We start from the raw sequence: 13,661 nt of genomic DNA, 5'->3' as shown, positions 1-13,661 counted from the left end.
GACACCACGACAACACATCAAACACAACACTTGCGACAGGTTCACTTGACTCATACCCACCTACTTACTGTATATCAAGCAAGAACGTATCGGGAAAATAGCACATCCCTATTCAGACCTCATATTGTTTCCCTTTTCCCTGGATTGTCTGCGTGATACAGTAACACGACATCCGTATCGACGGTTACACTACGCCCGCAGTCTTACTGCATGATACATGATCTACACAATTATTCTGATCCTCCTTCTCTGGCGCATCATGTCGTTCCTCCCAGGAGTGCAAAGATTCATCACCAACACTCTCGGCATCACTTCCGATACCAATAACGGCGGTGGCTCGTCCGGCCCAGGCGGAAACCCGAGTAGCAATAGCTCTACGTCTGGCCAGAATTCAAATTCAAGTACTTCAAATACCCAAGACTATGAGCCGTCCGCTATTGATGTCCTCGTCGCCAAGGCCATGTTGACAAATGGCCTGAATCTGCCACATGAGATCGTTCTAGCTGTACTTGACCATGCCGAGTACTGGCCTCACACCACCACCACCTTGGATCATTCTCTCATAGTCCCCTCAGGGCCAGGCCGGGAGAACCAATTCGTCGTAAGTGCTGTTCACCCATAATATGGCTTTCTATTCACTGACACATTGCCAGTTGCGATCAAAACCTCTCGGCTTGATCAAGAAGGTCCACTACGACGATCACTTCTACAGCTTCACCACTGCTCGGGCCAAGCCACTTTCCGAGGGCGGTGACTATTCCCTCTCTCAATTCCAGGAATGGATCGGTGGACCGACCGACACCCTCGAGCACCCTTGTCGAAAAATTGTCTTCACCATGCGCAGTCGTGACCAAGGCTGGGGTGGAGGCCATGAGGACAGGGGAAGCTATCGCGGATCATGGACCTGGTTCGAGGCTGGCAAGGAGCGTTTCGACAAGAACGCCACACACCCCAAGGATACCCCGGAGAAGGAGGCTCTCGTCGAAGGCGATAGCAAAGAGGCAGCCGGTAGCAGTTCTCCCCATGGCCCGCAGCACGAGATCCCAACCCCATACTTTCCAGTCTACGCCGCACGATCTTTCCAGCCAGCCCTCGAGCCTGGTCAGGAGGCTTTCCACCACGACCTTCATCCTTCACCTGAGTTGACCATCCAGCGAAACAAGGCTGCAACTAGGCAGCCCACAATTCACAAGGTCGTATGGTCCTGGAAGGACGATACCAACCCATTGAGTCCGGAAAAGCTCTCAGAACTGGGTCGAGGGCCCGAATCTGGCAACGGAGATTTCGTCCGAAACCTCACACTGGGTGATGTCGTGACTGTCTGGGCGAAGGCAAGGTTCGCAGGCTGGACCAACCACATTGAGCGTGTCAAGGTGGACATCTACTGGGCTCTATGAGCTCCTCTCTATGCTCTTGCTCCTTCTCATTAGTGTATATCATTTTTGTGGACAGCAGCACGGTTCTTGTCCTATCACTAAAACCGTCCTCGATGCGTACTTATCTTTTTCCAATTGCGTGCTGGAATCATTCGAAACCGTCACCACATTACTAAAGGGGCCTTCGAAACGAGCGGGTTGCTCTAGAACTGTTGTATGGGAGAGTTCTCTCGACGTGGAAAGTCTTGCGGGCCAAGGGGTTTGGCCATTAGACTTGAGTCAACTGGTATAGACTGTAGACTGTGGGAAAAACAAATTCAAAGCTCAATATGCTCTTACATAGCTAGCAAAGAAATACAGCAAGTGCCATTTGCAATCATGTTATTACACCCAAGTCCACAAAGACTACATAGTCCATCCTCGTGCCAGAACGCCTGCGCTATATGTCGCTATTCTTAGACCCCCGTCTTACGGATATCTGCCGTCTATATAAGTATCACATTAAATCATGCACTCGTGATGCCTTTCCTCCTGTCAAGGTCTTCCCCGAGAGACTTGTCACCAAGCACGGCTAGCGACTTGTCTTCGGTCAGCGATATATCCCCAGCGAGGAATTTCTCACCACTGTCCTCCCTCGCCACTGTGGCCCAAGCAGGTGGCTCCACCGCCTTTCCTTTGGTGAGATACCGTGGTACACTATTGCGGTCCGACCCGGCGGGCTGATCCGGCCACAAAATCTGCCTGGCTTCTTCTTCGGTCATCTCGCGGGGTTCTTCACCCTCGCCCTCGCCCTCGATGCCCCCTTCCACATCCGTAGAGCACGAAGACTCCAGCTGGGCAGCCTCGGCGAGCGAGTCATCGTCCATGCTCTGGTGGCTGACAAAGGGAGGAGGGACATGAGGATCCGCCTCCGCCCGTGCCTGGATCCGCTCGAGGCGCGCCAGCTCCTCCGGGAGGAGGACCTGCGGCTGCGGCGGCCCGCCCGCCAGGGTGCTGAGCGTCTGCCGCCGCGCCAGGGGCCGCATGAGGGCGAGCTCGTTCTTCTTGAAGGCAGCGTAGAAGGCGCGGCTCACCAGCGCCAGCGCGTGCAGGTCGTCGAAGGTGTCTGCGTGGCGCAGGATGCGCAGGCCGAGGGCTTCGTCGGGCGCGAAGGCTGAGGGTTGGTTGTAGTGGCGCCATTGCATATCGTCAGTCATATCATCATCTTCTTCCCCTATTATATCTGTTTCAGTACTGTTGTTTGCGGGCACCCAGTCTTCTGTCTCCATAGCTAGTAGTTCACGCGTGTACTCGTTGGTGGTGTTCAGCGCAGGCGCAACCGCGTCATCCTCGAGACTCAAGCCAGCGAGGCTCAGCCCATTAAGCTTGCCCAGCGAGACCTTTTGCACCGTCTGTGGCTGGTTGACCCTGTGCTTCGACAGCCCCCAGCCGTGCCTCTTGCCGTCCACTTCGAACAGCGTGAGCCCGCTGATGCTGTTATACACATCATTTACAGCGGCGCGAAACGCGGGGGCCGGGTCGCACACAGTGGACCCAGGGTGCGCCGCATGTGGAGGACTGGGTATTGAACGTAGCACGTCGAGAATCTGGGCGAGCGACCGCTGCGGCTGGCTCTGCTGGCCCTGTGCGGCTGGCATGACGGAAGGGTTGATGACCGTCCAGGCGAGCTGCAGCTCGTTGAGGACCAGGAGCAGCCAGCCCATGCTTGTGGCGTCGCACCAGTGGTCCCCTCTCGGACAGCGCGGCGTGCTGGTCAGGGAGAAAAGGGAGACATAGCTAGGGGGCGCAGGGTTTGACGAAGACGCCCGCAGGAGGGACGATGTCCTAGATGGGTCGTGGTTAGGCGATATACCTGCTCCAGACCGCTGGCCTTCGCTGTTTGCCCCGAGCCCTCCATCACTACTCGCCTGACCAGGCGGCCGGAAGTATTCCTGAACCGCGCCGGCACAAGCACTATAGACCTGCGCCAGCTTGGCGTTCCTCACGGCCCACACCCTATCCTTCATCGCTTGTGGCCAAGGCTTGCTCCGCAGTTGCTCCTCATCCACGATGTTCAGCACCGACGTCTTGGACATGCGGGTGAAGAGCTGCCGCATGCCAAAGGCATAGCTGATGAGCAGGATCCCGTCCGGCTGGGGCTCGCTCGCCTTGTGCATCCACGCTGGCAGCCAGCGGTGCTCGACAAACAGCTCCAGTGGGGAGGTGCACTGGTACTTCAGACAGACTTCTGCGATAGCCGTGAACTGCTCGAAGCTGATCTCGCGTGGGACCTTGTCATTCTGCATATGCGCAGCGTATAGGAGCACCGTCAGGGCCTCCTCCTTGTTGAGCTCGAGCTGCGGCATGCTGTACACCTTCACACGGTTGCCGTCAGCGTAGGCGACAGTGCGCGGCGGCTCGCTGGGCATCTGGCCATCCAGCTCCCTCAGGTCTCTATCGAGGATCCGCGGGTTACTGAACTGGCCACCAAAGACTGCCTCGAATATGGGTGACGTCTCAGCCAGCATGTGGCTAGAAACGCGGAATCGAAGCAGGGGAGAGTCATAATGGCCGGTGTTAGCAAATTCCAATATGGCGTTGCCGCGAGGCGCAATCACGTAGTCACGGATGGTCTTCCTTCTCCCGTCTCCTACAGCTGGCGACGTCAACTGTAATAGTCGATCAATCTGCATAATAGTCTTCCTGACAATGTCATAATGCTGGAATCGCCTCTCATACCAGGCCCAGTAGGCAGGCGAGACGATCAAGTCATTGGAGGGCAGGGGTGCTTTCCGTGTGCGAATTTTCTGGATCACCTCGGCGCGGTAATTGAGGTCGTCAAAGGCCCGATCTGTTACCTCGAGCGTCGCATCTCGATCGTAGGCCTGTAACGTCGCTGCTAGGCTCCTTCTGTGGGACTGTAGCAGCTTCACGAGGGCTGCTCTCCAGTCTCGCACAGCTGTAAGTGAGGGATCATTCTGGACGGGACTGTTCAACACGGCCGGGCCCCTGTCGTATGGTGTCTTCTCCTCATCAATAGGGCCTGTAGGCATGAAGGAAGAGTCACCAAGGCCAAGAGTACTGAACGAAGCCTTCAGGGTGTCCACCTCACCATCAGCGTTGGCATTTCCATGAGCTATCCTCAATGACTCGAGCCTCTCGACCGTCTCCGCGACCGATCCGTTCCTGGCACGGCGGGATCTACTCGCCGCCCCGGACGCGTTGCGCGCAGCTAGCAGTGACCCAACCGCCTCTGCCGCTTCATCTCTGACTCTCGCGAATTCCTCGTATGCGCTGTCCACAGAGCCGGGGTCCGATCCAGGGATACGGGCTGCCCGCAACCTCTGTGTATAGCCCTTCAACTGGCGGACTTTGCCCTCCAGAAGCGCCCTGTTCGTCGCCTCTTCCGATGCGTGCCAGCTGGCTGAACTGATGTCGTTCTTCTGGGGCGAAGGTTCCAGCACATAACTGTTCGAGGACGGCTTGTGCTGCGGCGACCATTCAGGTCGACGCGTCCCGGTCCAAGGTATGCTCGTCAATGGTGAAAGGGGCGCCCGAGGGGAGACGGTCGGAGGACTTGGGTCGGAGATGGACAGTCCGCGCAGGGCGCTTCTGAGGTTACGAATCCTCGCTGGGCCAGGAAGCCTGGTCGCTGAAGGGGAAGACGAGGAGCTGGAAGGAGAGGGAGGGCGCCTCATCGTCGCCGAGGCAGACTCGGCTCGGGCGTGCTGCGCCCTCATGGTCGTGGAGAAAGGCCGTAATTAATTGGCATGTCTTTTCGGATTGGGCGAGCGGTGAGATGGAGAGACTCGCTTGCGCCAGAAGCAAGGACTGGTCAATCAAGCCGATTAACGCCTTTCACAGACAGCGAATCTCGGCGAAGATAGCATTGGAAGCATCGTAGGATTTGCTTTACTTCAGATGGCTAGATGCATTGAGTATCTAAGGCGATGAGATGGTCGTTGTCGCCTCCTCCACCCTCTCCCCGCCATTTGCGAACTTCGGGTCCCGGAACGGTTTAGCGGACGAACCGTCAGGATTCAGGACCCAGCAGCCTGGACGCGCCCGCAGAGCCTCAACACATGCAGGCATATTGCAGATTGCCAGGTGAGCTTGTCAAAGGCCTTGCTTGGCTTCAGATCCCACCTTTACCAGCGCTCGAGCAGTTCAGACGCCACCAGGGATTTTGAAAATGATTTTTAGATTTTCAACAATTTTTTTTCTCTTTATTTTGTTCGCTTTTTCCTTGAAAGATGCCTAGCCTAACCTTGCCCTGTCTACTTGATTTCCGTGGTATGGGCAACAACAAAAACCTTGTTCATCCTCGAACCTTCATGACCATACCATGTGCCTCTTTGAAACTCCATTTAGTGAACCATCATCCTTCCCGGAAGCATTGCAAGGCAGTTTTCTCCTTCTGTGCCCACACATTTTCACCCCTCTCAGCCCTTTCTCTTTTGCCTCTTTTGCGGGCAGCTGGCTTTCGAACAGGTGCCCGCCTGGCGGGCATTCAGCGGCCAAGGTGCCGCTCACAGAGAAGCAGAACAATTGAATGTCAGAACTCTGCCTGTATCAGTGTAGCACAGGTGCATGGACGGTGTGACCAGCCAGCTGGGCCAGGGCACAGCTTTCCGGCAGAAACAGCCACCAACATCTCCGCGCTTGAGCACTCTCATGCTTCCCTCCTCTCTATATCGAGTCCGGACCGACTAGTGTTCCTGCCCACAAAGGTCCTGAACAAACCGATATCCTCTGATATCTTCCATGTTCAGAAGAGGGAAGAGCTGTTGGCCGTCCAAGAAACCAACGGAACCTGGGTAAACACAATGTCGCCCGCACCCGGGAGAAAAAAATCGCGAAAGACAGCCAACAAACTCGCTGCAATGCGTTATGCTCTGTTGAAAACCGAAAATTTCCATTTTGCGCTGTCCATTCCATTGTGGTATATGCTGTCGTCGAAAAGACTTTCTATAAAAAACCATGTTCGCGTGATAAGCCGTAGTTGTCCCTGTCCAGGGAGAGCCCAAAGGAAAAACGTTATTCTATGATTCCCCTGGGGAAGCCATCCGCGTCGCCATCGGGTGGCCCGGAAATGAGCTGTCGCTAGCTCCCGCTAAAGATCGATGCCCTTCGATCCGGGATATACGTGAGCTCTACTTCATCACGTCCACGTTGGCGGCCGGATTAATCAACAGATCGTACAACCTCCGCCTCAATACCATCTCGAGGCACATAAATGACACACCAAGTGCGCGGTGGCGAGATCCTGAACAGAGCTGTCCAATATGATCAAACACGCTCTTGTGCCCGGCAGTGACGGGTGGGCTCAAGGATGTGCGCTTATCCAAAAAGCTACACGCGGTCATCCGGTAAGTGCTGGCTCATCCTCCCTTGCGTTCCAGATCGTTCTTCGGGGGTTTCTCGCTCTGGGGACCCGTCTTCGCTGTGGCCTTGACCTCTGCTTGCTTCTTGCGGGACTTCGGTTTCTGCCATCCGCTCGCATTCTCAGCGTCGCCCTTGGACGCACGAAGGGGTGCACTTTCTTGCAGCGCAGTACCGTTCAGTCGTGCATTGACCAAAGGAACGTTGTCGCCACCATTGGACACGCCATTGGCCCCGAGAGATTTGTGCAGAGCTTTGCTCGTTTGTTCCCGTACAGGGTCGTCCGAAGAGCTTGCGGCCTGTCCAGGTATGACCATCCTCCCGTGGTTTGCTGAAGCTTCCCATCTTCGCCGCACAGTCGGTGACGGCGTTCGATTCTCGTAGACTGGTGACAGGTGCTGTGACTCGGGAAACATTGGGTTGGGGATAGCCAGGTCAAGCGGTGAAATGCCGGCCTGCTGGTTGCGCACAGCTAACCTCTGCCGACCCAACTCTGACATTTTCCCGTGGCCCTTGAAATTATCCCCGAAGAACGCTGCATAAGGCACACCGTTGGGACCATGTGTTGCTGCCATTCGCTGCCCGAAAGACTGCATCTGAGCTGGGTTTGGGGGCAAGACAGGCAACTGTGTAGAGCCGTTGACAACCAGCGGACGGTCTACACCTGTCGAGCCCGGTTCTGATACCATTGCAGACCGCGAAGTCGAGATTTCGGGCGCCATGATATTGTTGGCCCCCGGAATTTGACTAATCCGAAGCGGGTTATCGAATCCAGACTCGTCAGCCGAAGGTAGCCAGCTTGATGGCATGACAGAAGGCGGCATGAAAGTTGACCCATTCACAACCAACGGTGTGGTATCCTTGCCGGTCCGATTGCTACTTTGCGAGAACGGAGCTGAAGCAATTGGTGCCGAGTTTGTCCCAGAAAAGGTCCTACCATGTCCGAGCGGGGATGGAGAACGAGATGTCCTTTGCAATCGCCGATCAAGGACAGACTGAGGTCCCTCTGTGGACAGCCTGCGGCGGTTCATACTGCTCATGCCCACATCGTTTAGAGGAGGTGCTGCTTGCATTGGCCTTCGAGGGGGTGTTGAGGAATCGGCAACGAAATATCCCAGATACCCAGCGCCGTCTTCCTCTGGAGGGGAATCGGGGATTGTTCTGGTCGACCCTTCCTCTGCCTCTGAATCCGTTCTGTCATCCGAGGCAAGTCCCGGGAAGGGAATGAGGTTCGATTGTCGAGGCACATGGCTCGAGACACCGTTGACCGCGTGGGCGGGCGTTCCAGAACCCTGCACCGCTTTACCCGTAGGTGCTGGTGTTCGAGATGCAGGCTGAGACTGGGATCTCAGTGTACCACCTCCAGACGAGCCACCAGCCTCACTCGCAGCGCTTGACCTGTGCAGGCTTCTCCTAAATTCGGGGGCTGCTGTAGGTGCGGAAGGCGAGCTGGGATAGGTACCGTATCCAGCGTGATGATGATAAAACGTAGGTTGTAGGTGGAGTGGCCAGACGTAATGTTCTGGCCTGGGTGGAGCTGTTAGGGGTGGCGCTTGATCGAACGAGTTCGTTCGCGATCTTTCCCCAGCCTGAGTGGAGCCAGCCTGCATGCGTTGGGCATGTGCCACAGCTTGCTGATGCGCAGTAAGCTGATAGTGCGTATACCAGTTCAGCCGGTCCTGCATTTGCAAGGCATTACTTAGCATTGCCATATTCTCAGGGTACTGATAATGCTGTGCAAATTGACTCCACTGTAGATCTTGAGCTATCAACCCGTTCGGCAAGACACCGTGCTGGGTGAAGGCGCCAGGATTTTGGGTGTTGTCGTAGGCGTTGCTTGACGAAGCCCTCCTACTGCTGTTGCCGTTGCGAAAGTGGTTGCGGTTGCCCCGGTTCCCCCCATTCCGCCCGCCGCCTCGTCCTGAGTTCTGCTGAGACGAGCTGCGGATGATGGCTGGACGTGAAGTCGGCTTCGTAAATAACTTGGGTTCAGTTGGCTCTTCTTTAGGTTGGACAAATTGCTCGCAGCATTCATCCAACTTGGCCTCGGCTACCAGTTCAAATGCGCGGCGAAGCTCCAGGTGGATTCCACGGAACGACCAGTCGTCCGCAGTATTGCCCAGATTACGCTCTCGATTGAATGGCTCCTCGACGCAGAGGTTCTGGTTCCCATTCCCAACCTGCCAATTTTTCTCCTTCTTGGGAAGCAATTTGCCGAGCCGCACCGATATCGCCATTTCGTCGTAGTCAAACTCATGTGCATAGAACCTGAAGAATTGGAACAGCAATTCCCCTAGGGTGCTCTTGTTTTTGTCACCGAATCCTCGCAGCTGGTTCAGATCATCTGCAAAATCGGTTTTGTGACCGTTGGTCGTGGGTAGCTTTTTGGTCGGGCACTGGTGTAAAGATGGTAGAACGGGTGGTTGGCGGACTTGTAGAAATGCAATGATCAAGCATATCCAGGTATAGGAGCTGAGCGTCCCGCTAAAAGCTGTAGAGAGATGAAGTCAACAAAGAATCCTCGGTCTTCATCAGCGGGTTGGGTATCTTACCAGCATCGTTGATGACTCGCCTCCGTGTCCAGTACTTGATGACCATTGCGAGCGGCCGGACACGCTCGTCAACTTCCACATAGGTACGGACCATGCGAGTGTTCTCAAGTGCTAGGGTGTTGTTGACATTCATGTCACATGCCAACTTGAGCTCCGGGTCCCAGATCTTGACAATGGGGACCTTTGCGGTGGAAACGCAAACCACCTGTTCCATGCCGCCTACCGAAACAATCAGCATGCGGATTCGGTCTGAGAGAATTGAGGAGAGGAGAAGTAAAAAGAAAAGAGGGGCGAACGGGGCAAACATACGCTTCTTTAACAAGTCCGCTATTATGCAAACGCCCTCCATTTCTTTCCAGTCTGTCGTGATGCATATATCAACTGTTCTGGGTCAGTGTTGTCCTGGTAATGTCGTGTGGGTGATATCACCAACCATCAGAGTCGTCCGAGCACAGCAAGTTACCCGAGGAGCCAAAGAGGTGGACCTGAATTTGGTGACCAGGCCACTCATCGTTGAACATCTTTTCAAGTTTCTGAACCAGCTTTTTGCGATTTTCTTCGACTTCAGCGGAGGGCAATAACCTGTCGTAAAGCTCACGCATATCGGTGGACAATTTTCGCTCTTCATCTTCCGACAAATTGCTCTTGACCTTGTCCAAGTCGACCTTTTCCAGCCTGTCTGACCCTATACTATAAGGAATGCGCCTCCGGAAGTGCCTAGATGCGGTTTCGTATGGACATGGTTTAGGAAAGGAACGCGTCGCCAAGGAGGCAGCACCGCCATTGGGCTCTGAATATGCTGATCGAGGAGAGTGATTTTGCGCGACCGTTGGGGAGGGCTCACGGGACTCGGAATCTTCAAAGAAAGTCCGCGGCCGTTGATGCGGCGTAGATGGCACAGAGATGGACTGTGTAGAGCTGCACGTCGACTGTTGAGCGGCAGCGGCTCGAGGCGGGGGTCGGGAAGGAAGGGGGTGAGCGAGATCGGGCTGCTGTTTTGGAGGCATCTTGCGAGGTAATTCCTTGTCCATGTCCTTCCCCTTTGTCATGCCCTCACGATCTGATCTATCTGTGACTTTGGGCCCTCTTGTCCCATGGCAGCTCTGCGGTGCAGGAGCCTGCTTGACGCTGTGGCTTTCCTTGTTCGACACTTTGGAGGAGGATCTCGACCGTGGCGCTGCCTGTATACTGGGCACTGGGAGCGCACTCGGTAGAGGTGGACTCTGCAACCCTCCACCTCCTCTGCCGGGAGAAATGAGCTTGTTGTACTGCAACAACTGTGCCTGGTGTTGCGATACCAGCAAGGGCAGCAGGTCATATGCTGGGGGGTATGGACTGGCCGAGGTGGCGTCGGTGAAAGAACTCGAGGCCGACGTGGAGGCAGCTGGGGTCCGCGGTGTTGAGGGAACGCTGATGCGACTCCAGGGATTGACTTGTTGGTAGGTGTGGTTGGGTTCCGCCGCAGCTGACCGGCTGTCCATGAATCTGGGCCGGCGACCGTTCCCACGGACAGTAGGAAGAGCGTGGCAGGAGTTGAAAGGAACGAGGACCTATGTATGCAGGCGGCGGGCAGAACAGGGCACGGCAGGGCAGGGCGTGCGGGAGCGCTCTGTGAATGCCGGGAGTGGATCGGGGTAGGGCACACGATGGAGGACGTAGGAGAGAGATATCGAGGGACTCGGCGTCGAGAATTGGGTCGGTGAGTGGTCAGTGGTCAGGACGGCTTTTTTTGGTTGGCTGAGACGGTCAATCCGCAACTGTGTGTCCGCCTGGTGGCTACCTCTGGCAGAGATTGGGAAGCAGACGGCAAGCGATATCGATGCGTAAAGGGACTGGCAAGCCAAGTCGGACGAGGAAGGAGCCTGAGGTCTACCTGGGCTGTTACAACTTCTGTTTCTGCTTCTGCGACTGAGTTGAAGATGAGCGCTCTGGGCAGCCGGTGGGAGAGGGCGCTGATTCACACAGCTCAGTGTCGGGATTAGGAGTTACTGTACATACATAGTTGTGATGCGAGGTACTCCCAAAATAGCAAACCACGGTCGCAACAGGACGGTGAAAGTGAAGAGGCAGGGGGCCTGGATGAAGCGATTGCAATCAACGACACTCGTTTCCTGGACTGCTGTTGCTGTTGTTGCTGCTGCTGCTGCTGCTGCTGCTACGGCTGAATGGATCGTGTTGAATGTTGCCACTGCAGAGACCAAGCAGAGGAAGTGACCGTTCAAACAATCTTGGGAGCGAAATAAGGGGGGGGTGGGATGTGTGCGTCAGGGAAGTCGAGAGGGAGCGGTGCGGTGCGGTGCAGTGCAGTGCAGCACAGTGCAGGCGTGGGCGCGGGCGCAGTCGCAGGTGCAGGTGCAGGTGGGCCTCGGGAGGTGCAGGCGCAAAGGAAAGGTGCAGGATACCCCAGGTAGTGGGACGGACGGATATGAACAGTGCTGGCTGAACATGCAATCAGTGGACGGGCGAGGACAATGCTGAGTGCTGTATAGATGTGTGTATGTGTGTGTATGCGTGCGTGTATGCTGTGGGATGATGCTATGCTATGTTTTTGGCCTGCTCTGCCTGGCTTTGCAATGCGAAAAGAAAGAGGGAAAGCGACGTGATGCAGTTGTCGATGCAGTAGGCGAACGGGCAAATTATTGACGTCCACTGGGTGGCCCTGGTCCTATCCTTAGCCGGGAAGGGAAAATAATATGGAGAGAGGAGAGACGCGGTCAAGTCCAAGAGAGAGCGAGTGAATGCGCAGGCGGGTTTGGTTTGGTTTGGTTTGGTTTTGGCTTTGGCAGGGCCTAGCAGGGGACAGCGGCAGCATGCGGTAAGGTGCAGAGCGGTGCGGTGCGGTGCGGTTTGCGGTTGCAGGTGCAGGCGAAGGCGCAGGCGGGAAATGAGCCAGGCCAGGTTGGGGTCTTGTTCCAGGTGAAGCTACCCAGGTACTCAAGCAGAAACCCCTAGCCTCTGGAGCATCTGCCTCCTCTCTCGGGGGGGTTCCAAGCAGGCAGTCTGGAGTCGAAGTGAGAGGGGGCCAAAAGGAGATGAGATCGGAGTGGACGGGACTGAATTGTAACTGTTCTTCCCACGGCAGACCTGAAGTCGATGCGAAACCATAAAGAAGTTGGGCTCATAGTCTAGTCTACCAGCCAGAGACCAAGCCAAGAACACAAGGCCGACATCTTGAAAGGGACTGGACTTGACTTGGCCCCAGTGTCCATGCATACATACATGTACATGCAATCATGTAGCTCGGTCTTTGACTGGGTGCCTACATAGTACATAGCCTACACACAGTTGCAGCCGATCGAGAACTCGGGCCTGGAGATGTGTGCCTCCTACATCATTGTCTGCTGCTGGCGGCAGGATTGTGTGCCCTTGGAGAGAGAGGGGTATGGCTCTTCTCTTTCCACTCATCCCATCTTGTTCGCTTGTTACTGGCCTCCTGCGGTAGGAGACTTCCAGTTCATGCATCTATCTATCTTTGACTTTTCCGTCTGGTCTGGTTGTTGTCGTTCATGTTCAGTCCAGTATTCATCCGTCCAGTCTTACTTCTGTCGTCATGTCTTGACCTTTCAGCCTACGTACCATGGTAGTATTCAGGTACTGTGTGCGTATTCAGCCTTCACCGTTCGTGCCGCCCTTGCCTGGCCGACATAGGCAGACTGGGCCGTAAATGACGCTTCTGGGACGCGCTTTCTTCGCTCGAAGGAAACGGTCAAGGGACTTTGTGCTTGTAAGGGCCAATGGGCGATCTTGTTCCGAAACTGCCTAACTGCCTAGGGGTTGGCTGCTGCGGGGGTGGCAGGTGCATTGCGGGTGGGTCCCCGTTTCCTTCCCTATTCGCGACGGCGTCGGATCCCAGGATGGGAAGGAACTTCTCCATCCACCTTGCCATTTGCCTGCTGCTGCCACCCTGGGGGCTCTGTGGAGGGGGGGGGGGCCTGGGGGCCCTGGGGCCGGCGCGTGTCGACACAACCTTGGAACTTCCAGAATCATCACACCCAGGCTGGACTGCGGACTACAGACAACATGTTGGTAGTTCTACCTAGGGATGACAGCCGGGTCAAGGGCAGCCTCCGCACATCGATCAACCCGTGGGCGCATGCCGGTTGGAGGCCAGAATGGAGCCCCAGTTACAACGCTTCTACCACTCTTTTCTGCTCACTCGTCACCTCTGATTGGGCACTGGGCACTGGGCATTGAGCATTGAGCATCCAACCTCGAACTTCGAGCATTGAGCAATGGGCAATGGGCAATGGGCACACTATGCACACTGGGCACTGGGCAAGGCGGTTGCTGCGTCGTCAACGCCTCGCCCCCTTTATTCCCAATTTCCGCACCCACTTTACGCTCCCTCGGTTTCCCCCCGCCCTCCAGACGC

At 55.8% G+C, this 13,661-nt stretch overlaps 3 protein-coding genes across 3 annotated transcripts; 1 reads left to right on the top strand and 2 right to left on the bottom strand.

Annotated features, from left to right (window-relative positions):
• Nucleotides 1–259: 259 nt before the first annotated feature.
• Nucleotides 260–1,397, top strand: J7T55_011362 (uncharacterized protein; the record flags this gene model as incomplete). Its single annotated transcript, XM_053133646.1, has 2 exons — nt 260–601; nt 654–1,397. 2 exons carry the CDS (start codon nt 260–262, stop codon nt 1,395–1,397), a joined length of 1,086 nt encoding a protein of 361 aa, XP_052999171.1.
• Nucleotides 1,398–1,882: 485 nt separating this feature from the next.
• On the bottom strand, nt 1,883–5,095 carry J7T55_011361 (uncharacterized protein; the record flags this gene model as incomplete). Its single annotated transcript, XM_053133635.1, has 1 exon — nt 1,883–5,095. One exon carries the CDS (start codon nt 5,093–5,095, stop codon nt 1,883–1,885), a length of 3,213 nt encoding a protein of 1,070 aa, XP_052999170.1.
• A 1,641-nt stretch (nt 5,096–6,736) lies between these two features.
• Nucleotides 6,737–10,770, bottom strand: J7T55_011360 (uncharacterized protein; the record flags this gene model as incomplete). Its single annotated transcript, XM_053133624.1, has 4 exons — nt 6,737–9,228; nt 9,290–9,508; nt 9,599–9,670; nt 9,723–10,770. The coding sequence occupies 4 exons, from the start codon at nt 10,768–10,770 to the stop codon at nt 6,737–6,739; spliced, it is 3,831 nt and encodes a 1,276-aa protein (XP_052999169.1).
• Between the last annotated feature and the right edge of the window lie 2,891 nt (nt 10,771–13,661).

Source organism: Diaporthe amygdali, assembly GCF_026229845.1.
Source record: "Diaporthe amygdali strain CAA958 chromosome Unknown NODE_2_length_3802984_cov_64_841326, whole genome shotgun sequence".
In the NCBI taxonomy this organism is placed as follows: Eukaryota; Fungi; Ascomycota; class Sordariomycetes; order Diaporthales; family Diaporthaceae; genus Diaporthe; species Diaporthe amygdali.
The sequence above is the reverse complement of the archived record's forward strand: the minus strand, read 5'-3'. Positions and strand labels throughout refer to the sequence as shown.